Genomic DNA, 26,801 nt, shown 5'->3' on the forward strand with positions numbered 1-26,801 from the left:
GTCTATCTCACTGTGGCCCCCTTACCCTCTTCCTCTCTCTGGCTCGGAATTCCCATTTTTAGCTTAAAGGGGCAGGGAAGGCCAGCTATTTCCTTCCCCGAAAGCCATTGTGTGACGGTAACGAAATCACCTGTGGTGGGCAGGGAATGTGACTGCCAGTTCTGTTGTACTCTCCCAAGTGCTTAGTACAGTGCTCTGCACATAATAAGTGCTTAATAAATACCAGTGATTAATAGATTGATCGCCATCATAGTTCCAGAGCCATGGGGGGTCATACTAGAAACAGGTATGATTCGCAAGCTATAAATTGCTGATTCTTGCCTAAGAAAATGAATTTAGTTTCAGTATATACAGTTATTGACACATAATTGGCAAAATAGTCGATCCACAGTAGAACTGATTCTTGAGTTGCTCCCATATTAGGGGATAGAAGGCAGAAGAGGAGCGTGTTAGAAGGAGAAGGAAGCAGCTTAGCCTACTGGAAAGAGCACGGACCTGGGAGTCAGAAGGACCTGGATTCTGCAATCCAGGCTCCGCCCTTGTCCGCACTGTGATCGGGCAAGTCACGTAACTTCTCTGTGTCTAAGTTACCTCATCTACAGTTACTTCATCTGTAAAATGAGATTTAAAATTGTGATAGGAAAAGGTTCCCAGACTGGAGCTGGACTTGGATCACCAGAGCCAACATACTCCATTTTCCCAGTCTTACACTGTGATCGGTATAGAGTACCTCGTGGCGGTAAAATGTCCGATGAGACAGAATTTTGTGTGCTTGAGACTCGGTGAGACGTCGAGAGACCAGTTACTTTTCACCGCTGCTAATTGGGGACCATCTCTTTAGAGCTGTCCACAAGTCTCAGAGGGAAAGCGGCCTAGGGTCTGGAAGCCCCTGCTTTTTCTCTCCTTCTCATTGTTCCCCTCTACCTTGGAGGAGGGCTTGGGGGGAAAAAAAGGGCTGGGGTAGGTTGAATGATACAGGGAGGATATGAGCCTGGGGACTGGGGATGCACACCCAAAGCGTGTCTTTACCAGACACAAAATTAGAGTGTTATCTCTCTGTAGTTGCATTTACCTAGTGAGCATGTAGTTTTATAAGAAGTTATAAAACCATTTAGGCACATATTTCTGTTCATTCTAGCTGTGACAAAATCATTTCGCTTTTTAGAGTTGATACTTCTTTCCCTGTCGTATAGTAAAGAATTTTATTTGCCTCAGCAAGAACCTGCTCCATTAGGTATCTTGTGGTTTTGTGACTTTCCAAGCCAAAAAAGTTATGTCTTGAGGTTTCCAGGCAAGGTGTTTACACATAATGGGAATTATGGTAGGCTTAAGTGAAATTCCCTGAGGATCAGCTTGTTGGGCCAAATATGTTTTTAGCCTTCTTTCTAGTGCTCAGTGGATGCATATCGATGAATGTCAATTAATCATATTTATTGAGCGCTTACTATGTGCAGAGCACTGTACTGACCGCTTGAGAGAGTACAATTCAACAAGAATTGAGGGACATGTTCCCTGCCCGTATTATAGCTTGGTTTATATAGCATATTATGTTTATATGAATTTACATCAAATTTAATGTGTTTTATCTTTACAGTCCATTCGACACTTGAAGTACTCCACGTTTAAGAAATCTCTACTGGGCAGTGTATCGGATAATGGAGTAGTAACTCTGTGGGATGTGAATAATCAGAGTCCTTACCATAATTTTGAAAATACTCATAAAGCTCCAGCCTCAGGAATCTGCTTTTCTCCTGTCAATGAATTGTTACTTGTCACCATAGGCCTGGATAAAAGAATGATTCTCTACGACACTTCGAGTAAGATGTAAGTTTAATGTTTTCCTGGGACCATTACGTAACTATTGTGTCATATTAATTGACACATTCTTTATGAGTTTTTTAAAACACCGAATAAACTCAGAAAAAGGAAAGGCTAAGCAGAAATCATAAGAGGTAAGGAGAAACTTCCTTGTGAACAGGTGGCGTTCGTAAGGTTGTACTTTTGAGACTGTAAACACCTTGTGGGCAGGGAATGTGCCTTCCAACTTCGTTGTGTTAACCTCTTCCAAGCACTTAATGCAGTGTTCTGCACATAGTGAGTGCCAGTTAATATCACTGAGTGATTAATGAAAGGTGAAATATTTTGTGTAGGTGATGATGCCCTTTCTGTTTAAAGAAGGTTGTATTTTGAATAATTTGATATTTTAAAAATGCAGAGTCAACTCAAATCTATTCAATTTAATTGTATCATACATTTAGACAGTAAAACAGCTTTTTGGGTTTGCTGCAAATCATTCATCTAAAGAACATTTTAAGAAAATTGTGTATACTTTTCATCACTATTTTTTCTTTCTGAAGGCTACTGAGAACTGTAATTGCCGAGGCTCCTCTAACTGCGGTAGATTTTATGCCTGACGGTGCAACTTTAGCTATTGGATCTTCCCGGGGAAAAATTTATCAATATGATTTAAGAATGTTGAACTCGCCCGTGAAAACCATCACAGCTCACAAAACATCTGTGCAGTGCATAGCGTTTCAGTATTCAAGTTCTGTATATAGGGTAAGGTGTGTTTTTTTTTTTCCTTGGATAATTTTGATTTTAACAAATGTCTTCATAACTATAAGACAAACAAACTATTTTGTTAGGAATTTTAAACTGAAATGTTATATGGTATTCCTTTCTACAGAGTCATATAGGAGTTTGTTTCAAACTTTCAGCCATTTTTACACTTTCTGATAAAAAATGGTTCCATCTAAAGGATTAAAATGGATTTTTTTTTTAAAAAAAAAAAGGATTACTAAAGGTTCAGATGCCTTAAAACTGCTTGGATTTTGTAAATGAATACTTTTTTTTAGCATCAAATGGATTGTTATTGATTTTTAGTTCTTAGATGGGAGAATTAGAAATAGGGGTTTAAAAATATCTACTATTTCATTTTAGCCGAGTTCAAGTAAAGGTTCTTTGAATAAGCCTACGTCACTAAACAAAAGAACAAAAATGAATAGTTCAATGGGAATGCAAAATTCAGGAACTACTAAAGAAATAACCTCAACTCCAGCTACTTCAGTTGTACCTCAGCTCATGACAGTGGTTGAAGGAAAAGGAACAGATGTTCCAGATAAGACAGGTAATTACTTTTTTATTTGTCTTTGACTTTTCATTGTCAGTAGTGTTTTCAAGAAGATTGAACTATACTTAACATTATTTCAAAGTAACGAACTTTTGGTATATATTATTTAGAACTAAGCCACAGTGTGAAGAAAAACAACATTGATGCAAACTGCATAAAGTGCAGCTTTAGGGAAGTTTGCATTGTAGAGAATATTGGTTTTCCCCACATTGTGGAGGGCAAAATACTTACTTGAGAGCCTTCAAATGTGGTTTTTAAACCACAGCCAATTAGTGGCCAAATTTGAAGGGTTTTTTTTCTTTGCTCAATAGTTGGAGAATTTAAAAACATGTATCACTCAATTCTTCTACCATCTAGTATTAGCAGTGCATCTTTCGTGGCTGGAAAAAGTTAATGCTCTTAACGAAGCGTCTCATCGCCCAGGAGAATTAGACTCCTGATGTTACAGGATCAAATGGACGATTGGTTATTTCTGAATAGCCATTAAAATTAACAGCCTTTTTGATTGAGTGTTTTTCCTAGGTTCAGAGATGCATTTTGGAAACAATTCTTCGCAAATATTTTTAATAATAGTTTGACTTAGCTATAATATCCATGACTGGCTTGTTGGGATTTTTTTGTAAAGTAAGACCCTTTTAGTTCATTATGTCTTTATGTAAAACTGCTTCTAAAAGTTTCACTTCTTGGGGGTGTATTTTTGTGGGCATCCTGTACCTATTTTTTTCATTAAAAAACTTGATAGGTTTCTCTATAGAATGTGCACAAAATAGCTAATATGTCGCTAATCTCATAGAAACACATTTTCCTCTTCTGTCACTCATTTGACTTCTTTGCCCAAAGACATTTTAAGAGTCTTTTTTAGTCATCACAGTTTTACTACCTTTTACAGAAAAGAGGACTACTTACCTATAATTATTGTTCTTTGAAGGAGTGCAAAATCCAGTATCTTTTGAAGAATATTGCTTTCTCAGAGGCACAATAACTTGATCATCGCATGAAACCCTCTCATGCTTAAATAAGTATATTGGTGCTTCTTTTGAGGCTCTTTCCCGCATAAACCCATTCTTCATTCATTTTTGATTATGTTTTGTGTACTGTGATTCCGACTTTGTATTCACACTAAGTTATTCAGGTTGATTCTTATTGCATCCAAGCTAACCCTCTTAAATAATTTTAGGGCCTTGACACCTGGCTGTCAGGACACCCTTTTTTATGGTATTTTGTTAAATGCTTACGTTTTGCCATGCACCGTACCGAACGGGGTGAGTACAAGCAAATCAGGTTGGACACAGTCTAGGAGGGAGGAGGATATAATCTCTGTTTTACAGATGAGGTAACTGAGGCACGGAGAAGTTAAGTGACTTGCCCAGGATCGTACAACAGGCAAGTGACGGAGCCAGGATTAGGACTCCGGCCCTCTGATTCCCAAGCCCATGCTTTTTCCTCTAGATCACACTGCTTCTCACCTTTTGCCATCTTTCCAATTCATTTTTTTTTTAAATGTTACTTTTTAAGTGTGTGCAATGTGCTAAGTGCTGGGGTAGATATAAGCCAACAGGTTGGACAGAGTCCATGTCCCACGTGGGGCTCACAGTATAAATCTCCATTTTACTGATGAGGTAACCGAGGACCTGAGAAGTGAAGTGACTTGGCCGAGGTCACACGGCAGACAAGTGGTGGAGCCGAGAGTAGTCCTTCGGATTCCCGGGCCTGTGCTCTGTCTACTAAGCCACGCTGCTCTGATGAACTACTTTAAGATCATTTGTAACGAAATATTTACAGATTCTGTTGCTTAGAGATTTCAGATACTGGGATAGATTACCAAAGAAAGGTAGAATCTCCAACCCTGGATAACATACAAAAAGAATCAGAATTATCTATCAGCATGGTTTCTTTAGTCATTACCTGCCTAAAGGCAGGTAGCTGAATTACATGTTCTTCTTCTTTTCTATTTTATTCTTTCAGATGTGATAATTGGTCTTTTCAGTTCATCAATGTAGATATTTCTTCTGGGAATGAGGGAGGACTAAGAAATGAGAATTCCCCCACGCCCCTCCCCCTTTAACATTTACTACAGTGCAGTGCATTTTGTAAAAACTCAACAGATACCATTTCTACTATTAAATGAGCTGTCAGAGACCTGATTAAGGTCCCACTTCCCCAGGGATTGAACTGTAAGTCACATCTCACCTGACCAGTTACTCTCCCTCCCTGAGAAGAAACAGTTGCTCATCTCCACGTCGCATAAACCTTGAGAGAAGTTGGGACTTTGTCCTTTTCTCCATTACAGGAGAAAAATGGAAGCCAGGCATTAGCTAAATAAATCCGGGGAAGTAATCTTGAAATAGCTGCTTTTTAGCTTATTCATTCAGCCATATTTTTTGAGCACTCCCTGTGTGCAGAATGCTGTTCTAAGCTCTTGGGAGAGTACAATACAACAATAAACAGGCACGTTTCCTACCCGCCGCTTCTTACATGGTTGCCCACCAACTCCGCATCAGACAGAAGCTCTTTACCGTCAACTTCAAGGTACTCGATCAGCTCGCCCCTCTTACCTTACCTCGCTGATTTCCTACTTAAATCCAGCCCACACACTTCACTCTTCTAGCGCCAGCTTACTCTGTTCCCTGCTCTTGTCTGTCTCGCCACCGAACCCTTTCCTACCACCTACTCTCCCCATCTTCAAGGCCTTATTAAAATCACATCTCTTCCGAGATGCCTTCCCTGACTAGGCCCTTTTCTCCTACTCCCTCTTTATTCCCGAGTTGCCTATTCCCTTAGATCTGTACCCTTTAAGCACTTGAAATTCACCCCATCCTCAACCCCACAGCACTTAGGTACATATCTGTAATCTATTTATAGTAATGTCTTTCTCTCCCTCTACGCTGTAAGCTCCATGTGGGGAGGAAATGCATCTACCAATTCTGTTGTATTCTCCCAAGCATGAAGTAAATACTATCAATTGAAGAAAATAGCATCGATTGGTTGCGAACTCTCTGTGGAACAAGGATTATGCCTCATTTGCCTATCGTATATCTATCTCAGGGATTTGCAAGGTGCTTTGTACATTAGAAGTGCTTAATGAATGCCATAACTAGCCAACTACATTGGTGTCTGTACATTTTTCAGCAGTGATGTTAAAAAAAAAATGAAGCATCCCTTTAAAAAACTAAAGAATTGGCTTTCTGTTGTATGTGGGTTTTTATGACAGTGCCTTTAATTTCCATGTAAACTTTGTTTTCCTGTTTTGGTTAAGAAATCACCAATTCCTCAACTTGGAAAATCGGTAACTCTCCCAGTATACAATGTACAAGTTAGGAAGTTTAGACTGTAGACGCTAGACTGTAAACTCATTGTGGACCGAGAATCTTCCTCCCAACTCTGGCATATGACGTACTCTCCGGAGAGTTTAAAACAGTGCTCTGCATGCAGTAAATGCTCAGAAAATACCTTTGACTGATCGTTTGAAGGTTGTCATGCTCCACAGGGTGGTTGGTGCTCTCTAGGAGAATTATGGGCTTCTATTTCTTCCAGCCTGTCTCCAACCTTCTGAGAGGGGCTTCTCTGCCTCAGGCTTTATCTTTCCAGTTCTAATCCCCTCCTTCTCAGCGTGGTGAGCAGATACGTCTTCTCCAGCCTTTTTAGCTGGGATTGCATCTTTCCAGGACCCGCTTGTATCCCAGACTTCAGGCTCTTGCTCTTTCTTTATTCTGGGTGCTTGAATGCATGCAGTCTCTCTCTTTTTTTTTTTTTTTTTGATGGACACCAGAAGTCACGGCATGAAAATATTTGGGAACATAATGGTCCAGAATAAGTCCAGTTTGTTGATCTCGAGCCATGTGTGAATCATAGTTATTTGTATAATCTCTGAGTGCTTTTATGAAAAATATCGAGTTCTGCAAAAGAGGACATCCATCAACTAATATGGTGAGCTTGTTTTTCAGCTCCTCTTTCAGCACCATTTAATTCGAACCACTTTGTTGGTTGGAGCTATTGAGGCCAGATGTTGCCTTCCGCACCCTACCCTGGACCCCAGCAGGCTTACCTTTGGTTCCACTCATCAGATTCGTCATCGTTATCGTGATTATGGTATTTGTTCAGCGCCTCTATGTCAAACTCTGTTCTAAGCACTGGGGCATATTCAGGTCACTCAGGTCAGACACAGTCCCTGTCCCAGATGGATTTCACTTCTTTCTGTTTACCACAAAAGTGTCTCTGGCTTTCTCTACCTACCATCCCTTCAGGTTCAAGATCAATCAATCATTGGCATTTACTGAATGCAGAGCACTGTACTAAGCGCTTGGGAGAGTACATTACAACAGAGTTGGTAGGCCCAACTCTGCCCATGGGGAGCTCACAGACTACAGGAAGAACTAAATCCCTTTTTTTTTTCTTCCCTTCTTCCCTCGTCCTAGACGTTTTTACTAGGAACTAAAGGGCCAGTGCAAGCTTCTCCAACTCTTCTCCACTCCATCATGCCACTCAGTGGAAAAGAAGAAGTTCCTCTGGGCAAGTTCCTCTCCACTTCAGATTCTCAGGAAACAGAGGGTGATGGAGTAGAGGCCCCTATCCTCATACTGAACATCCTGGTCATTTTAGATTCAACCCCTCCTGTTGCAGTGGAGCTATGGCATAGAAGCCGCAGAGAGTCGCAGAGCCGGGAGTAGAAGCCCGATCCTCTGACTCCCGGGCTCGTGTTCTCTCCACTAGGCCACACTGCTTCCATCTGAGAATGACACGAGCCACCTCCTCCATTATCACTTGGCGGTAATATCCAAGTAGGCTGGATTTGTTGGACGAATATCTTCTGATTCCTTGATTACATTCTAGCCAAAACATGTACAGAAGATATAGGCTATGGTTAAAAGAGAGTGAGTTTTCTGTGCGTGGGCCTCAGTAGCTTTCTAAATCAACTCCTGTAGTCACAGATGAAAACATGTGCCTCTTGGCTAACAGGGGAGCTCTCCCTCCCATGCCGTGAATCGCGCCGGGCAGTTGGCTAGCCCACTTTCTCCACTGAGCAATGCCAGACTCCTTGCTCTCCAAATTAAAGTGGATGCAGCAGGGAGAAATGGCAAAACGTGACCTACTTACGATGAACCTGGCTGCTGGACTGGATATGATAAGAACTCCTTCCCCGAGTTTCCAAACTTCTGTCTTGAGTGGACCCCCCTCACACCAGTCGTTTATTCCAATTTCTGGGGCCTCTCATGTACATTTGGGGCTGAACTATTGAGACCAACGTCAGGGAGACAGTTGATTAATGTCAGGTGACTCTCGGTATGGTTGCTGTATCCAGGGAAATGTGATCTGCCCCATCCCTCTCACATGGCTGCTCATAGATTGGATTCAGTGGGTTGCAAAGGTTATTTTACAATGAACCGATTTTTGATTCTGAAAGAAATAAATGCCAATGAAGCTTATTTAAAGGACAGTATTTAAAATGCTTTCAAATATAGGACTGGACCTAAAATCTCAGTGATTTTTTTCAAGAAATGTAAATATTCCATTGTTAGCTGGTATACTTTCTAAAGTCTTGTTTTTGCATAATTTTAATAAGGAGTTGCCTGTTTAACAGTGACAGTGCTAATTAAGTATTGAGACATTTCAGTCTGGAAGAATTAATGATCCCCTTTGGGCATGTGATGAGGCGTAAGGTGAAATAAATACCGTGCTTCCAAGCACCCCGGAACTGCAACTAATAAGCACTAACACATTGTCTACTGAAGGTTTGGGCAATTATTTGTGCCAGAGGGCAAAGTAATGAGTTCTAGGAAGCTACTGAGGGTCATACACAGAAAACTCACTCTGCTACCGTAGCACGTGTCGTCTGTACCTGTTTTGGCTAGAATGTTAGCAAGAAATTAGAGGATATTTGTCCAACAAATCGAGCTTGCGTGGATAATATCCGCAGAGCGATATTGGAGGAGGTGGTTTGTGCCCGTGCTCAGATGGAAACAGTGTGGCCTAGTGGAAAGAGCACGAGCCTGGGAGTCAGAGGACTTAGGTTGTAATCCTGGCTCTGCCGTTTGACTGCTCGGTGCCGTTGGGCGAGTCACTCGACTTCTCGGTCCCTCGGTTCCCTCATTTGTAAAGTGGGGATTAAATCCTATCCCCTCCTGTTTAGACTGTGAACCCCATATGGGAGGGGGTCTGCCCAACCCGAATATGTTCTATCTACCCGAGTACTTAGTTCAGTGCCTCGCACATAAGTGCTTTCCAAGTCCCATAAAGTCTCAGCTCCTTCAGGTAATAATAATAATATTAATAATGTTGGTATTTGTTAAGCGCTTACTATGTGCAGAGCACTGTTCTGAGCGCTGGGGTAGACACAGGGGAATCAGGTTGTCCCACGTGGGGCTCACAGTCTTAATCCCCATTTTACAGATGAGGTAACTGAGGCACAGAGAAGTTAAGTGACTTGCCCATAGTCACACAGCTGACAAGTGGCAGAGCTGGGATTCGAACTCACGACCTCTGACTTCCAAAGCCCGGGCTCTTTCCAATGAGCCACGCTGCTTCTCTGTGAACCACGCTGTTGCCGCCTTCCTACTCCTCTAGTCCGTAAACTCATTCCGGGCGGGCAGAGTGTCTGTTTATTGTTTATTTTGTACTCTCCTAAGAGTTTAGTACAATAAGCGCTCGGTAAATACGATGGAATGAATGAATGAATGAGCATCACCTTGGGTGGCAGGCTGGGCCCGTTGCCCCTTCACCTCTCTTGTGCAGACGTCTGGTCCCGAAGGGCGAGGGGGTGAGGGAAGTCATAGCAGCTCCCTGCCCCCCCAATCAAGTGCTCTGAGACCCCAATGAGCGTCTTCTGTTGGAGTACAACTATCTGTATTTTTTAGTGGTATTTAAGTGCTTACTCTGTGTCGGGCACTGTACTAAGCACTGGGTTAGATACACGTTAATCAGTTTGGACACAGTCCACGTCCCCCGTGGGCTCATAATTTTCATCCCCCTTTACAGATCACATCTCGGTGCCTCAGTTACCTTAAATGATCTACTCAAGATCACAGAGGCAGATGGCAGAGTCAGGATTAGAACCCAGGTACTTCTGACTCCCAGACCTGGGCTCTGTCTACTAGAGGAAGGGATAACGTCCAACACATCTGAAACCTTCTCTTCGTCTTCCTTTTTCTCTCTATCTTCCTGAAATGAATAAGAAAAAGTCAGTCGACTGAGTTTTAATCCTTCCCCATTACCTGGCGGCAGCTTTTCTTGACAGATGGTACGGTTTGAGATTGCTATCAGAAAATAATTAAAACTATTCCAGTGAGTAAATAAAGCAAATAAAGTAGTTTTGTTTTTGCCATAAAAAGGAGCTGCTGCTCTTTTATTTGAAGCCATCTGGAAACTCCTTTTGGAAACAAGTCACCCTACCTTGTTTGATAAAAGCCTATCGCTATCAAGCCGGCAGGTTTAGGCTTGTCCGCAGATAAACCGTATCTGAACGGTTTCTTCGGCTGTTTGTATTGTATCTAAACATTACGTTTATATAAAATGGATAAAAATGGGCTGTTACTCATTCTCTAGTAGATTATCCGTTACCTCCAAAGAATGCTGAAGTAGACAAAATTTTCTTTCAGTGTCTTTGATCAACATCATCAACGGTTGAAACCTATATAGTTTTTGTTGCTGTAGTCCAGGGTTTGAAAAGTACCCGGCCGGTCGTTGCTGATAAGAAAATACACCGCTTTTCCAATAGAATCCATTTCTGGTATTGTAGTCAATGCAGAAATGGTTGCTTCCCGGCCACCAGAGGATGCCGTGCAAGCATTCGGCCCAGGCTGACTTCTTTTAAGTCGAGAGCCTCCTCTTAGCGGTAAGAGGTGTAGTCTGAATGGAGGATTTTAAAGCATTTTGGCCAGAGGGATTTGCCATTGTTCCTGAAGCCTTTCTTTAAACCCTTTGGAGAGATCTGCCTTTCATCTTCTAGGCTCACAGGCCAGAGTTGACCCCAGAGTCATCGTGAAGTCATAGAAAAGGATCAGTCCTCACCCTGGCTTCTACCCTTGCGACCGGTTACCCCGATGGTTGCCGATATTTTCCCTTGAGAGTGATTTCTGCCTCTCGAGCGCCTCTTTTAGTTAGAGTTGATTCCTTTAAAGGGCAGACCAGGAATTTACTTCCGTGACCTCTCTCTCTGGAGCATCTAGATCTCTTGTAGCAAGTTTATATTCTCTATAGAGATAGCAGCTTCAGCCATCATAGCCTGACTTTTCTGACAGCTAGAATTTCTCCTCAGAAATAAGTTCATTGCTTGTGGTTTTGCCTGGACTCCCCTGCCTCCATATCCACTCTCGAAAATAGCACCACTGACCACCACTTCTTCTAGATAGGTGTGAGAGCACCGTGAGCTTTATGGAAAAAGTAACCAAATAATCTCTCGAAATAAGACAAGAGTTCTCGACACATTTATTTTTCTCCAAATATTTCTGCAATATTTTTTAGATTGCAGAGCCATTCAGTGGGGGGAGGTAGGGATTACCTTAACAAGATACCATTGCAATCCAGAGCCGTAGACATCTTGATGACCGAGTGAGAGCGGACAGATCGAAAAGGGGACAACGGCACGTGACTCTTGCACTTCAGGGGTATGAATCAGAGTGGGAGCGGAAGTGGAGCGAGGGCTGCCCAGTATGGCCGGAGCAAATCTGAACCAGTCACGGCCTGCTAGGAATTCCTGAACCCTGTTTTAGCCGGCTCAATTTTTATTCTTTCCTTTGGCAAGGGAAGAAACGTGGCAGGACTCTGGCCCCTCCAGACCATAGTTTGAGAATTCTGGTGTCGATGTAGCATAACGTCAGGACGTACTGTTTGTTAATGGTTGGTTGCTTGGGTTGGATTTTTGTATTCTGTGGTGATTCTTGGTACTCTTGCCTTAGGAACTACCTCTTCCGTCCCATCTGGCCTTATGGCATTTATGTATGTTATAAGAATGACTTGGGATCTTTAACCAAATCAACAACACAATAATAATGTTGGTATTTGTTAAGCGCTTACTATGTGCCGAGCACTGTTCTAAGCGCTGAGGTAGATACAGGGTAATCAGGTTGTCCCATGTGAGGCTCACAGTTAATCCCCATTTTACAGATGAGGTAACTGAGGCACAGAGAAGTTAAGTGACTTGCCCACAGCCACGCAGCTGACAAGTGGCAGAGCCGGGATTTGAACCCCTGACCTCTGACTACAAAGCCCAGGCTCTTTCCACTGAGCCACGCTGCTTCCCCTAGTCATCTATACACTGTACCCAGTGAAATTATGATGGGCACACATAGACACTTCAATTGACCTATACGGCTAGAGGTCAGATTTCAAGCAACAGATTTCATAGCAATGAATACTATCGATTGATAATATTTAGAGTGCCAGTATTAAATGGAATATAAGATACTGTTTCCAAAATTTTATCCAGTTTGCATACTTTACAAGTCATACTTATTTTTATATGTTTTAGCAGCGTCCTCGTTTTTGCACCTTAACGTACAGAACACTCATTTACTTCAAGGACTACCTACCTTGCACTTGAATGAAATATTGTTTTGTGGGAAACATTTCTATTTAGTAGAGTGCATAGATTGTAAGCTCCTAGAGGGTAGGGATGTTATCTACAGCTCCTTTATACTCTCCAAATCATTGAGTACAGTCCTCTGGCACAGTAAGTGCTCAGTTACCATTGATTGATTAATCTCGTAATAAAAATTACTCATTTAATGGAGTGAAATAATCAGAGTTCTCTCCGCTTTTGTTTTGTCAAGGTTTTTCTCGAAGTACAAATGTGGATGTAATCTCTTCTCAAGATGCAGAATGTGGAAAAAGTTCTGATCTGTCCAACTTTGATGACAGTGGGAGAAATAGTTTAGGTGACATGTTTTCACCTGTGAGAGACGGTAAGCATATTAATATACAGCTAACGGATCCCATTTCTCATGTTTGGCTAGAGAATTGCAATCTGTGATAAAAGATGGGGCTAACAAGGACTTTACTAAAATATACATAGAGTAGGGAATTTTTTTAGAATGAAAAAACAATTTGGATTATCATTGAATATTAAAATGTAGTTAGAAATATGATTTCAATTTTGAAAATATGAGGCTTTATTCTAACTTATTTTTTGTGATTCACTTACAACGTATCTGAACTGCAAGTCTTTTCTCTAATAATAATCCTGCCCGGAACGAGCGAATCACAGAAATAACCGAAAGAATTCTTGACGTGACAGCCGTGTTCCACATTAAAGCAACCTTGCTTAATTTCAGATATTGGACTTCAGCATCAGTTCAGTTTGTAAAGAGAGATCGGTTAGCTGAAGTTCATTTAAAAACGAGTTAGTAAGTGAAGTCGAGTGTCAGTCTCCCTTCCTGCTTTTGGCTGTTGCAGAGACGAGACTCAAACTGGGAAAGGGGTCCATGAGGACCATGACCCCTAGCTTCTCCGTCCGAGTTGGGCGTCGGAGAACCGGAACTCTGAGAGCCCCCTTTGCCACTTAGGCTGCCGTAGTGAGGAGACAGGGGATGGTCAGAGATCCCACCTGACATTTATCTCCCTCTTCGTAGCGACCTGAGTAGGAAAGAGGATTCCAACAACACGGGTCCTCTGACCCCTGGCGCGGGGGAATCGGAAGAGCGGGGTGGTGGCGACGTGTTTCTGACAAGTTGGAGTCCTCGCCTCCCCGGAGTCCCAGCTTTGGGGAGTTAAGGTCTGGAAGACTCCATCTGTCAAGAACACGTCAGGAACACATATGACAATGTGCAGTGACCCTGTATAGAGCTGTTTGGTTTGGAACTCTCTCATTCAGAAATTGTCCTGAGCCGTAAAGGAGAATCGTTGCTGTATTTCTTTTCCTCTATTAGATTATGAAGCTTTCGTGAGGTTTTGGAAGGTGTGTTAAGATGTTTCTCCTGCATAGCTTAATTGCAAGTCTGTGCATTACTCTGATCTCTATCTGTTGAAGATTATAATATACATATCTTGATTTAGATACCTTAGGGGGAGGTTTCAGATACGTAGTCCTTAGACGGGTTAGCCAGTGTCTCTTTCAGTTTTCTTTCTCAGTGATGCATCAGTTTTGTATTTACAAGTATCTCTTGAAAGTAATAGAAAAATTCCAGGTAATACCAGATATTCATTGAATGTCGATAGATGAAAAATGAGCATTTTTACTGTTGCATTGTACTTGCGTATATGAGCGTGGAAATGACCACACCACTTTATTTTCATTTATTATTTGAGTGCCTGCGATATACTGATCTTCTTTCAGAACCTTGATATGACATGGTCCCAGGATTCTAGGGGATCAGAGTGAGAAAACTGACATAGTACCTGTGTGTAACAGACAAACGGTACTCCAGATTTTATGGCTAGTTCTCAAGATTTTACGGGGTAGTTTTAAAATCGATGCGTTAGGCAGGGCAGTTCCTCGATAGGAGGCTGTGGAAACCATACCCAACCTGAGCTTTGAAGGTGTGGACAGAAGCAACTTGGGTTGTGGGAAGAGGAATGGGTATTGAAAACAAATAAGGACATGTTGAAGAAGTCAAGATTCTGGAAAAGAAGAATGAGATAGAGGGGACTGAAATGAAGTTTTTGTGAGTAGGAGGTAAGGAATAGGCAGAATTGCAGGAGGAGAGGGACTTGGTATATTGGCAGAGGTTAACTCATTTTTTCATAACCTAAATAATGTTTTAAACTCAGTTGCGTATGTAATGAATTGGGTGTTGACTGGGAGCACAGGGACTGAAGGCTGAGTAGAGGAACCAACTAGAGTGTAGCCTCCGCTTTTCCTTTCAGACTTACTCTGACTGTCTAAATAGCCACCTGGGGAGTGGATAAGCAAGTACTAATAATAATGATAATAACTGGTATTGGTTAAGCAGTTGATATGAACCAAGCACTGTACTAAGGGCTGGGGTAGGTACGAGATTATCGGGTTGAACACAGTTTGGGTCCCAAATGGGGCTTACAGTCTAGTAGGAGAGAATACAGGTATCGAATCCCCATTTTACAGATGAGAGAACTGAGGTCCAGTGAAGTTAAGTGACTTGCCTGGGACCACGTGACAAGCAAGTGGCAGAGGCGGGATTAGAACCCAAGTTCTGTGACTCCCAGGCCTGTGCTCTTTTCCACCAGGATCACACTGCTTCTATACTAGGTAGGATTAATTTATTTTATCCTCATCTATACGTTTGTATTTAAATTGTAGATGCTGCGGTTTACAAGGCAAGCGAAGATTTTCCAAATAAAGGAGATGGTATGAGATTTTGACATTTTTTTCCTCCTGGCAAGATTGATGCGAACATGTTTTTAATGGAGATTAAGAAAGAACAACCAGAGTTAACGTTTTGCTTTGCAAAATGTCGAGATCTTTTATCGGTCAGCTCTGGGGAAGTTTTATGATGGGGGGGGTCTTTTCATTTTTATATAAATGAGCCTAAAGAATATCTTCATTTTAGGTCTGGATTTTCTACCCCAATTGAACGCAATGTTTCCTGCGAGAAAGAATTCAGGAGGAGCAAATACAGTAGGCTTCCATTCTAGCCCGCTTCATGTCTTCGTGGGCTCGCCAATCAAGGAAGAAGAAGACCAACAGGATCTAACAACTGAAACTAAAAATATACATTTAGGAAAACAGGACTCTAGAGAACCTTTAAAACAGGTATATTTCCTCTAAGGATTTGGAATATAATAAACACAGTTGAGGTAGAAAACGGCCAAACGTCACATTAGTTGGTTCACTTCATTGTGGAGATGATCGTATTTTGAGTCCTAGGCCTTTGAACTTTTTCAAAATCAATTTTTGAGGATTTTGAACAAATGAGGTATATTTATGTGGTCTCTCAGGTTCTCAGGTCACCATCATGTGTTTCTGATAGCAAGCTAGTTTTATAATGTAGATTGTCATGTTGTGTCAGCATGACATATGCTTGTTTGTATGTGTGAGTTTTTAGTGTCTCCCCTCTAGACTGCCAGCTCGTTGTGGACAGGGAACGTATCTACAAGCTCTGTTATGGTGTACTGTCCTAAGAACTTAGTATATATGGTGCTGTGCACACAGTAAGCTTTCCATATATTCAGTTGATTGGTAGTTGCTGCAGTTTGCATTCATTGCACTTGAAAAGTCTGAATTGAAGAGCCACTGTAGAAGAAGGCACAGAGAGGTGTTTGAGCAGGTCATACATCATTCCGATGGAAACTAGAACCCAGCCTCTGGGATGAGTGGCCAGTGCTTGATATTCTGATGTTTTTGAGGTCACTCTTAAGAAATTAATATTCTCAAAATAAAGAAAAGCCATTCATCAGCAGTTTGCATAGATGATATATGGGTAGACTGAACAGTCTTCGTTTTAAAGAGCTCTCATTTTTGGTCCAGCGTCAGTATTAGTGACTGCACAATTCAGGGCCTACCATTCGAAGGTTTAAATTCTTCAAGAAAGAGGTTTAGAAAATGGAAATGTTTCTTGAAGTGCTCTAGAAATATAGTTTTGATTGGTTAACATTATTTCTGGTTTTATTTCTGCTCGATGATATTCAGTAACAGATAGCTCTCAAGACACTAAAATCTCATTAATTTGAGGCTCAAGTAGGAAAGACTAGTTTTAATTAGTGAAAAGTCTGACTTGCAGAAATATGAATTTAATAAAATGAAGTTTTATTACTTTATAGCCTTCTTTTATTCTTCCCGAGCATATGGGTAGTACAAAGCGAGAGACCGAGAGGGCATTCCCACCAGGAAAACTTGTGGGCTGTGTTAAATTGGTCATGCAGATGGGAAGATGAGAGATTCTTATCTGTAGATCTACAGTTCTCATCACAGGTGTGGAGGATTTCCACGGTAACGTTATGACAAAAGGTTTACAGTATGACCTTAGTTCAGATAGTCAGATTCTAAATTAATGCTTTTCAAATTTGTGATGCTTTGAGCTTTTTTCTAATAGAGTAAATTATGTCATATTAGACTATCAACAACAAACTACTTTTGGTTGCTGGGTGGTTATTGCCTTAATTTGGATGAGATTTGTCTTTATACTAACGTAATGTGAATCCCCTATCGTAACATCAGTCCCTTTAAAAACAGGACAAAAATAAAATGCAGCAGGGTGCAGTCAGTTTTCCCTCATGTTTTCACTACGCAATTTGGATAGAACTCTACTGGGGAATTACAGAACTGTCTCTTGACACCATGCACGTTTCCAAGTATTAGAAAACACACTGACTGATGCAGTGCAGTGGACAGTGGGTGAGCAGTATGATGCAGAGTTTGTCGAGAACGTAGTCTTTGGGTTGCGTTCATTCAATTATATTTAATGAATGCTTACTGTCTGCAGAGCTTTGTACTCGGCACTTGGGAGAGTACAGTATAACAAACACATACTCCCTGCCCACAGCGACCTTACGGTCTAGAAGCACTGACTCTGTCTTTATCGTGAAATGGTATTTAAGACAAATGCCAATTAAAATATAGAAATCTTGCAATGAGCAGCTTTGCTACAATTTAATTTTTTTTTCCCCATCGGAAATGTGAAGCTTGTGAAATTGATCTCATCTGGCTCCGAGTCTGGAAATCTGAGTACTTCTACGCCATCTAATGCTGTCAGAAGCCCCGAGAAAAAGGAATGGGCCGCGAAGGAACTTCAGGCGCAGTTGATGTATGAATCCCCAATCAATGGTACTGCTGCAGCAAGTAAGTCTAGCCTGCTGTTCAGATATTTTGTGTTTTTACTTGTGTGTGAGAGATTAGAAACTACGTACCATCGTTATTCCAGAGCTGGTCTAGACCCTCCCAGAAATCCCAGTGAAAGCCTCAGCCACTCCACACTCCTTCACAAGTCCCCAGTTGAGGCCGATTAATTCGAGCAATCAGATATCCTCCATATTCTTGGCAGTGTATGGAATGGTCTCTCATATTCTTTCTTTTCCTCTCTGCCAAACTGTGGTTCTTCTCCTCTTTCAAAGCTTGTTTTTTTTTGTAAAGAAAACAAGATGTTAGCACACATCTCTACTTCAGATGCATTTTTCTGAAGAAGTAAATGTTGCAAAGGATAAGTAAATCAATCCATACCGTATTTTCATTTCCCCACATATAATACGTAGAAGACGATCTATTGCATGACAGTACCTTTAGCATTTTGGCATTTCAAATCTACGAATGAAGGCGTTACTTCCATAAAATTTTAAATAAGACCTTCAAAAAGGACTGGCTTGAAAAGACTACTATTTTCCCTTAGTAATTTTGTTGTTGAAATGCTTACTATGTGCCGAGCACTGTACTAAATGTTGTGGTAGAACCAAGATTTTCAGGTTGAACACAGTCATGGTCTTAAGTGAGGAGAGAAAACTGGTATTCCCCATTTTACACTTGAGGAAACTGAGATGGAAAGAAATGAAGTGACTTGTCCAAGGACACGTAATAGGCCAGCGGCAGATCCAGGATTAGAGCCCAGGTCCTCTGACTCCCAGGACTGCGTTCTTTCCACTAGGTCAGTCCAGAAGCTCACCACCTCAGTGTCAGTTTTGACTTCTCAGTCTTATATCCCCCACATCCAGTGCTTATCGAGTGTGCTACAGTAAGGAAAGGGTTAGCTGTGTTCACACAGAAGCTTTTAGGAGTTTGCAATACCAAAAGACACAAAAGGAAATAATTTCAGGAGATGGCTAATAGCAATTCCAGCAGTACACTGAACAACCATCTTTACATGTGTGTAATGAGCTAATAGAGTAAATTATGTCATATTAGACTATCAACAACAGACTACTTTTGGTTGCTGGGTGGTTATTGCCTTAATTTGGATAAGATTTGTCTTTATACTAACATAGTGTGAATCCCCTATCATAACATGAGTCCCTTTAAAAAAAAGGACAAAAATAAAATGCAGCAGGGTGCAGTCAATTTTCATAAGTTGTTTCAACCACAACCACCCATCACCAATTTTCAGTATCTTTGTGTAGTCTTTGAATGTGTTGAACGTTATGTCTGTACATATCCCTCCACAAAAGCTATGGAAGACTTCTGTTTTCATCCAGATATGTCATTTATTGTATTTCCATTAGTTGATTCGTGGGAATTCTCCTTATGATATTATTCTGATGCTTCTACTTTAAAAAGTCAATACCAAGTTGGCAGTCGATACCTAGGTCTCTATTTCCGGGCCCCTTTGTTATTCATTTAAAGAATAATCTTGCCTGCTTTTGATTTCAGCATACTGAGCTATAGCAACTTGTCATATTTTTCCAGCTCAAAATACGGAAAATTGAACATAAAACCTCAAGATTAATCTCCCTGTCAAACAAAACTGTATTAGGTGGCAATTTATAAACATAGATAAATGGTTATTAGTCCTAACAGGATAGAAAACTCCAGAATCTGTTTTCCAGGCAATGACTTTTTCGAAATGTCACTACTGTCTTTGGGCTGGTTTTTCAAGGATTGCCAAATCTTGTTTAAAAATGTCTATGTTCTCACTGCATAAATCTCATATTAATGTTTTATTCTCTGTCGTGCATTTTAGATTCAAAGATAACTTCGGACACTGCCGGAGTTGCCAGTTCCTTAACAGAAAGAATAGCAGATACTTTGGGAAATAATATACCAAATGCACCACTGTCATCTGTTCAGATCCATTTTATTCAGAATATGATTCAAGAAACTTTGGATGATTTCAGGTAATGCCAATTCCTTTGATTTTTTTTTCCCCTTTCCTGATTGTTTCCTCATAGGCAGAGTAACATTAAATTGAGAAAATCCCACTGTGTGTTTTGTTTTATATAACCTTGGGCATGAAAAAAAATAGAGCTTTTAAGTGAAGTCCATGTGTAGTAATAGTACGTAAACACTTTCTGTGTGCAAACCGTTCGTTCAGTCATATTTATTGAGCGCTTACTGTGTGCAGAGCACTGTACTATGCCCCTGGAAATTACAATACAGCAATAAACCACTGTACTAAATGCTGAGAAAGAGTATAGAGTCCCTCAGAGGACTCACAGTTGGTGAAGCTCATTGTGCGGGAACATTTACCAGAAGCTGAAGTTTCGTAAAGCAAACTGCCAGTGGAGACATGTCACTAAATTGGATAATTAGACCATTTTGATCTTTTGTTAATGTAATTCAGAAATATAGACAAGCATTTAGGAAAATATAATCTATTTATGCTAACAATCCCCACGCTGTCCGCTTTATTTTTTTCCACAATGGTGGATTAGTGTGAAGTTGAGAATATTGAGAATATTGACTTTTCTAACCGTGTCCCATCTCCTACCAATTTCTCTGTTTTTTCTGGTCTCTGCCATTGTCTTTGGTCAACGTTTTGATCACTTGATCATCCGCCTTTGACTCTTGCCCGTGACGCCGCTGCCCGGCACAGGTGAATCAGCTTTGTCTGACGATTCAGCTTCGACCTTTCCGTATGGGTAGCCCTATACGGCACGGCTCTAAGCTTCATCAGCGTACGCAGACTCTCCTGCCACGATTAGGTGTCGATTCACAGGAGAGAAATGGTGATCCTAAAGGCTCTTATCGATGTGGCTACTTCATTATGTTCTAGAAGTTTTCTCCTACAGCCGGGATCGTTGGCTGCTTCTGTCTTCGTTTTAGAACTCTCCAATTCGGACCTATTTTAATCCCACAAAATTCTGTATAGCTAGAGTGACTTGGTTGAATCAGGCTCACCTGGAAAACTGGATCGTCAAGTCACACTGCACCACCCTCAGGCTCATCCTGCCCCAATCTCAGTCCCCCACCAATCTCAAATCGTCCTAATCACGATCATCTCAGAGGTGGAGGGGGGGGAGGGGGGTCTATACTCGGGAAAAAGAATATGAAGATGTGACTTCTGAGGGCATCAACAATGTCTTCAGTGCCTTTCAGGTCTTTTAAAATGCCAACATAGCTAGGTCCAGACGAACCAGGCCAATACAAACAATATCAACAAGCGGAGGTCTTCCGCAAATTGACGTCGAAGAAAAGACTGATGGTGCCCGGCTTGCAACATAATTTCAAAGGAATGTGACATTATCAACAAAAACGGTTGTTCCTGTCATTTGGCTTAGGTGAGAGCAAGTGGGTACTACCTAGCTGGCTCTTACTATACGAAATTCTCCTGTGACCTCCTGAAATCAGACCGGTTCCGTGAGGCAATGAAGACATTGATATTGCCCTTGGAAGTCACCCCTACACTATGTACTTGGTCTCATTTAGCACTTCTGAACATATTCATTTATGGTCTCTACCATTTCAGCCCATATTCCCCTATCCATTTTTCCATTCTCTGTATCCTACCTGGAAATAATTTTGGTCCTGTCTGCCTATTGGATTATAAACTCCTTGAGAGTAGGCAATATATCTTTCATCTCTCCTATGCACTTATCACAGTTCTTTTCACACCACCACATGAATTAACTACAATTCATTGATGGACAAAGGCGGTATCCAATCTGGTAAAGTAGCAGCTCACTTCATTAAAAGACGGGCTGCTGTCAATCAGTGTCATTTATTGGAGACTTATTTTGAACAGAGTACTGTGTAAACGCTTGGGAGAGTACAATGTAACAGAGTTGGGAGACACATTCTCTGCCCACAAGGAACTTAAGAGTCTAGAAGACCTTTAGCGACCTTCAACTTGCGAACATGCCAAATTACAGTATTCCCAGAGCACGCAGCCTGGCCGTTCTACGGACATTTACCCTCCACTTGCCCGACGCTTCTGCTGTTCAGCCGTTCATTCGGTCATATTTATTGAGTGCTTACTGTGTGCAAAGCGCCGTACTAAGTACTTAAGGGAATACAATATAGCAGAAAACAGACACATTCCCTGTTCACAACGAGGTCGCAGTCTAGAGATGTAATAATAATAATGGTGGCATTTGTTAAGCGCTTACTATGTGCAAAGCACTGTTCTAAGTGCTGGGGGGATACAAGGTGATCGGGTTGTCCCACGTGGGGCTCACAGTTTTAATCCCCATTTTACAGATGAGGCAACTGAGGCACAGAGAAATTAAGTGACTTGCCCAAAGTCACACAGCTGACAAGTGGCAGAGCCGGGATTAGAACCCATGACCTCTGACTCCCAAGGCCGGGCTCTTTCCACTGGCTTGGCTTGTCTTTTTGCCTACCTCAGATGACCCATCCAAATAGTTCTATTAGGCTCTACAGTCAATTAGATATAATTGATGAACTGACAAGACCTTTACCTATGTATCTTTTGGGAGAAGGAGACTATTTACCTGAAACCTTGCCTGTCTAAAGTCGTGGAACATTGTCTAATCACATCACATCCTTCTTCCCGGGAACCACTGAGATTGATAGTAGAGAGGAAGCGGAGACTTCAATAAAAGGAGTTGGACAGAAAGTAATGTAATTGAAAGGAAGACTAAATCAAAAGAGAGAGCAGCATAGAAATGTAGGCAAGTAAGACAGGAGATCCGAAAAGAATGGGGAAAAACAGAAAGATGATTTGAGAGAAATAAGGAAAAAATTGTGTTTTGGTCATAGGTAAGTAGGTTCTATAATATGCATTTTCATCGACTTCTTCGAATAAACTCATAGTAGGTTTGGAGCTGCTTATGTAAATTCATTATAGTCAAGGCCTTAAGAGTAGAAGGACATATTTATGACTTTCTTTGTATCTTTTTTTTTTTATTATGGATTCAATTTTGAAAGAATCTCTTTACCATGTTCCTAAAATAATTTTAGACGCCTGGGTGGAAGATGCTTTTAAACTGTAATAACTCCTAACTGGTAACTAACTGTTCTTCTGTCACTATATTTCGGTCAAGCCCATAGTCAGACAGATAATGCACTGTTGGATCAATATCAGAGTTTATAAGTTCCTCAAGGGCAGAAATTGTCTCCTACTGTCATTACATGCTCCCAAGTATGGAGTTAAAGTGTAAAATACGCCGTGTCCATTGATGCTCAATGGAGGTGGTCTCCTATTAAGAATGAGAGCTGAGCCTTGGTCCTGAAGTTTAAGGATCAAGAACCTGTGCGATGAATTGATTTTAATGCCGGTCGATTGCAAGGAGCCACTCACCTGCTCTGACTCTTGCAGTCACGTTCATGATGGGGTGCAACAAGCGAGTAGGTAGGCCAGGCTGCTGCTCATTTTTTCATTTTTTTAATGGTATTTAAGTTCTCGCTACGTGCCAGGCACTGCACTAAGCATTGGGATAGATACAAGGTAATCAGGTTGGACCCAGTCCTTATCCTGCATGAGGCTCACAGTCTTGAGCCCCGTTTAAAGATGAGGTAACAGGCCCAGTGAAGTGAAGGGACTTGCCCGAGGTCGCGTAGCAGACAAGTGACAGAGGGCCCGTGCTCTCTCCACTAGGCCACGCTGCTTCTCATTGCAAAGTGCATTTGTCATTAGATAGAACTGGAATTAGAACCCAGATCTCCAGTTTCCCAGCTAGGAAAGCATTCCTGCTGCTGCTACTGCTATTTTTTTCTTTTCAGTGAGCTGCAGAGAAGCTCTCTGAGCAATTGCTTTGCTACCTACCTTACACCCCATGGATCGGAAAAGCTTAGCTGAAGGTGGGAAGTACTCTTTGTCTCGTGGTTGTCTTAATCGCTTAAAGTATCATCTAGGTAAGGTCTGTAAAATAAGGGCGTTAGCGAAGAGATCAGGGGAACCCTATTTTGATTAGAATTAATTAAATTGTGTCTAAGGTTCTGTTCCGCATTTTTGTTTTACTAGAGAAGCATGCCATCGAGACATCGTGAATTTGCAAGTGGAGATGATTAAACAGTTCCATATGCAGTTGGTACGTACCATAATGATTGTGCAAAAATGAACATTGAACTGTTGAAAATCAGCCAAAGGTGACTCCATCTATTTTACTAAACTGTGGGAAACCTCGCTTCTACGTCTTGTTGATATTTTGTCATCTAGGCCGGAGGCAAAGCGCTGTAGTAACACACGACCGGTTGGATTACAGTTATCATCATTCCGTTTTATCTCTTATATATATGAGAGATTATGGAATTTACATTCTGCCTTGTGTAGCTGAGCAGTACCTCTGAACAACAGTTACACCATTGTTTTTAACAAATCCATTGCTTAGAGAGGATGTTCCTGGAACAGACTCCATAAACTTAGTGGTGATAAAATACAATAAGACCTGTGTATGGATATGCAGTTTATAAAAGGAAACTTCATTTCCATTATATGAATGAAGAACAGTTGGAGAGCGTAAAACAGAGAGATGTGTGAGTAACTGTTTAAAGGGACGGGTTTAGACGATAAAGTTTGTCGGATGAGAATACGTAAAACGACGGCGAAATAAACTTAACTGTTGGTCGTGGGCAATTTTCCTTTCTCTTCCAGAATGAAATGCATTCTTTACTGGAAAGGTATTCAGTCAATGAAGGCTTAGTAGCTGAAATTGAAAGGCTCCGAGAAGAGAACAAAAGACTGCGGACCCATTTCTGAAATATAGATGGGGAGACGCATTTTACGGCTCATTCTTATGGTTTGTACTTTGGAAGGCAACTAGCAGCACAGAAGCTTTCAGATGCAGTATTGTTTCCTTGTTTTTGTGGAGCTTTTAAAATAAGAGGTAAATGAGGAATATGAAACTAACTGTAGAGTGTTAATCAATTTTACAGTGTGCAGTAACTGGCCATACACAAAAGTGGTTGTATTTTTTATGGCAGAAAGAGTATGAAAATATATCTTTGCCTATTAGGAAAGCCCACAGAATGACTGTCATTCCAGAGCTTAAGGTATACACTAAGTGCCTTTTTTCATACAAAAAGGAAATTGCTCAGAAAAGTATATTTTATGTAGGAAATTTTATTCTACCATAACAGGCTCTATTTTTGATTGACAGATTGCTCTCTATATTTTGTCTGCTTGGGGATAAAAGAGTTTTAGTATGTCATATTTTTCTGAATAAATCATTTTAATATGACATTTTAGAGTTCTAAGCAATTGACCAAGGAAATTTAGGGTTGATTAGTAATTAGTTTGTTAATGTGATAGTCAAGCGTGACTGTTATTCATTGCTACATATATCTTGGAAAACTGAGTTTGGATTTATGGAATTATACAGATGACATTCTAATTTAATTGTGTTTGTTATAAAAAATACTGTACAATTGGAAAAAAAATCTCTCTGGTTTTAGTTTATATTTTTGCTTCTGAAGATTACATTGCTTTAAAAAGCAAAGTAAGTGAGGGACCTTGGATGTTTCTTTTTTGGTGGTTTTTTTCTTGTTTTTTTTTTTTGGCTGAACTCTAAATTATTTGTGATTAGTGGCATTATGAGATGTGCATTTAATGAATATTTGATTTGTAATCCAAAAAATTCATCATAAACAGTCATGCTGCACCATTCAAATATTTTCCATTTTCCCCAAGATGGAAATGTTTTATATTCCTCTAATTTTACCATTTCTAGCTTTCAGTCATTTTGGTTTTATATTGTGAACTTAATAACTGGCCCTGCAGTTTTATTCTCACACTAAAAAAATTTTGGCATTTAAATGTCAAATAAATGCAAATATTTCCAAGATTAGTAGACATGCCTCTTCAGTGGTAGAAAGCGAGAACTGGAGACTCTTGCTGAAGTTTGTTACAATCTGTTGTTCCAAAGATCGTAAACTGTACAATTGATGTGCAGTTTTCTGGTTGACTTTGAATTCTGACTTGCAATTGATAGTTGCTTAAAATAATAGGGAAAGCAAATGTATTTAGCTCACGAAATATAGCTGTACAGAGTAAAGTAGCTGACGTTAAGTGGTTGAACTCTAAGGGACTGTTTTCGTTGTGGACATAACACTGTGCTGATGTTTTTTTCAAACTAAAAAGTGGAAAAAGAAGGCCCAGTAGGATTTAGAAGATGGCTGTATAGTGAAGCTTAAAGGGGAGTGCTAATTGCTGTTTTACCCAGACTAATTATTAAAGTATTACTTCTTGCAACAATATCAGTGTACTGTTGTCCCATTTCAAAAGGTGAATAGAATGTAAATGCTAATATACAGTGTAATTCTACATGCTGAGTCTAAAGGAGCTTTTTGTGCACCCTCTTCTTCTGTAACATGACCTGTGCTCTTGCACAAGCCCGCAAGAAGGAAAATTTTTCACTGTGTCCTGAATTGTGCAAAAGTGCACAAGTGCGAAAGTGCACAATCCTGTTGATGATAATAAAATAATAATGATGGTATTTAAGTGCTTACTACGTGCTTATCATGGTTCTAAGCGCTGGGGTAGATACAAGGTAATCAGGTTGTCCCACACAGGGCTCAAGGTCTTAATCTCCAGTTTACAGATGAGGTAACAGGCACAGAGAAGTTAATTGACTTGCCCAGAGTCACACAAGTGGCGGTGCCGGGATTAGAGCCCGTGACCTCTGACTCCCAAGCCCGGGCTCTTTCCACTAAGCCACGGCGCTTAGTCTCCAAGCAGGTTCACGATGTTGGAAGAATGTTCTCTAGTCGCGCCACTGCGTGCTAGTCAACCACAAAGTGAAAACCCGTGCTACGGCAGAGTGAGAAGCGGCGTGGCTTATTGGAAAGAGCATGGGCCTCGGAATCAGGATCTGGGTTCTCATTTGTATTGGACTCTCCTAAGCGTTTAGTCCAGTGCTCTGCACACAGTAATCGCTCAGGAAATACGATTGAATGAAGGAATGAATGCCTCCACCCCTTGTCTGCTGTGTGACCTTGAGCAAC

General features: G+C 40.9%; 1 protein-coding gene across 4 annotated transcripts in view; it reads left to right on the forward strand.

Moving 5' to 3' along the window:
* The window catches only part of NEDD1 (NEDD1 gamma-tubulin ring complex targeting factor), a 42,847-nt gene extending 16,795 nt beyond the window's left edge, over positions 1 to 26,052 (forward strand). For 3 of the 4 annotated variants that reach the window (XM_007670049.3, XM_029078998.2, XM_029078999.2), the window contains 10 exons: positions 1,595 to 1,824; positions 2,358 to 2,559; positions 2,941 to 3,127; positions 12,895 to 13,026; positions 15,339 to 15,386; positions 15,589 to 15,791; positions 17,660 to 17,816; positions 19,642 to 19,795; positions 23,824 to 23,890; positions 24,454 to 26,052. In XM_007670049.3, the coding sequence (XP_007668239.2) occupies positions 1,595 to 1,824; positions 2,358 to 2,559; positions 2,941 to 3,127; positions 12,895 to 13,026; positions 15,339 to 15,386; positions 15,589 to 15,791; positions 17,660 to 17,816; positions 19,642 to 19,795; positions 23,824 to 23,890; positions 24,454 to 24,558 (1,485 nt within the window). In that variant the 3' untranslated portion in view covers positions 24,559 to 26,052. Of the gene's footprint in view, positions 1 to 1,594; positions 1,825 to 2,357; positions 2,560 to 2,940; positions 3,128 to 12,894; positions 13,027 to 15,338; positions 15,387 to 15,588; positions 15,792 to 17,659; positions 17,817 to 19,641; positions 19,796 to 20,986; positions 21,179 to 23,823; positions 23,891 to 24,453 lie in introns of those variants that run through there. The other variant, XR_003764348.2, reaches the window with a different exon arrangement.
* Positions 26,053 to 26,801: the final 749 nt, after the last annotated feature.

Source organism: Ornithorhynchus anatinus, chromosome 14 (assembly GCF_004115215.2).
Source record: "Ornithorhynchus anatinus isolate Pmale09 chromosome 14, mOrnAna1.pri.v4, whole genome shotgun sequence".
Taxonomy (NCBI): Eukaryota; Metazoa; Chordata; class Mammalia; order Monotremata; family Ornithorhynchidae; genus Ornithorhynchus; species Ornithorhynchus anatinus.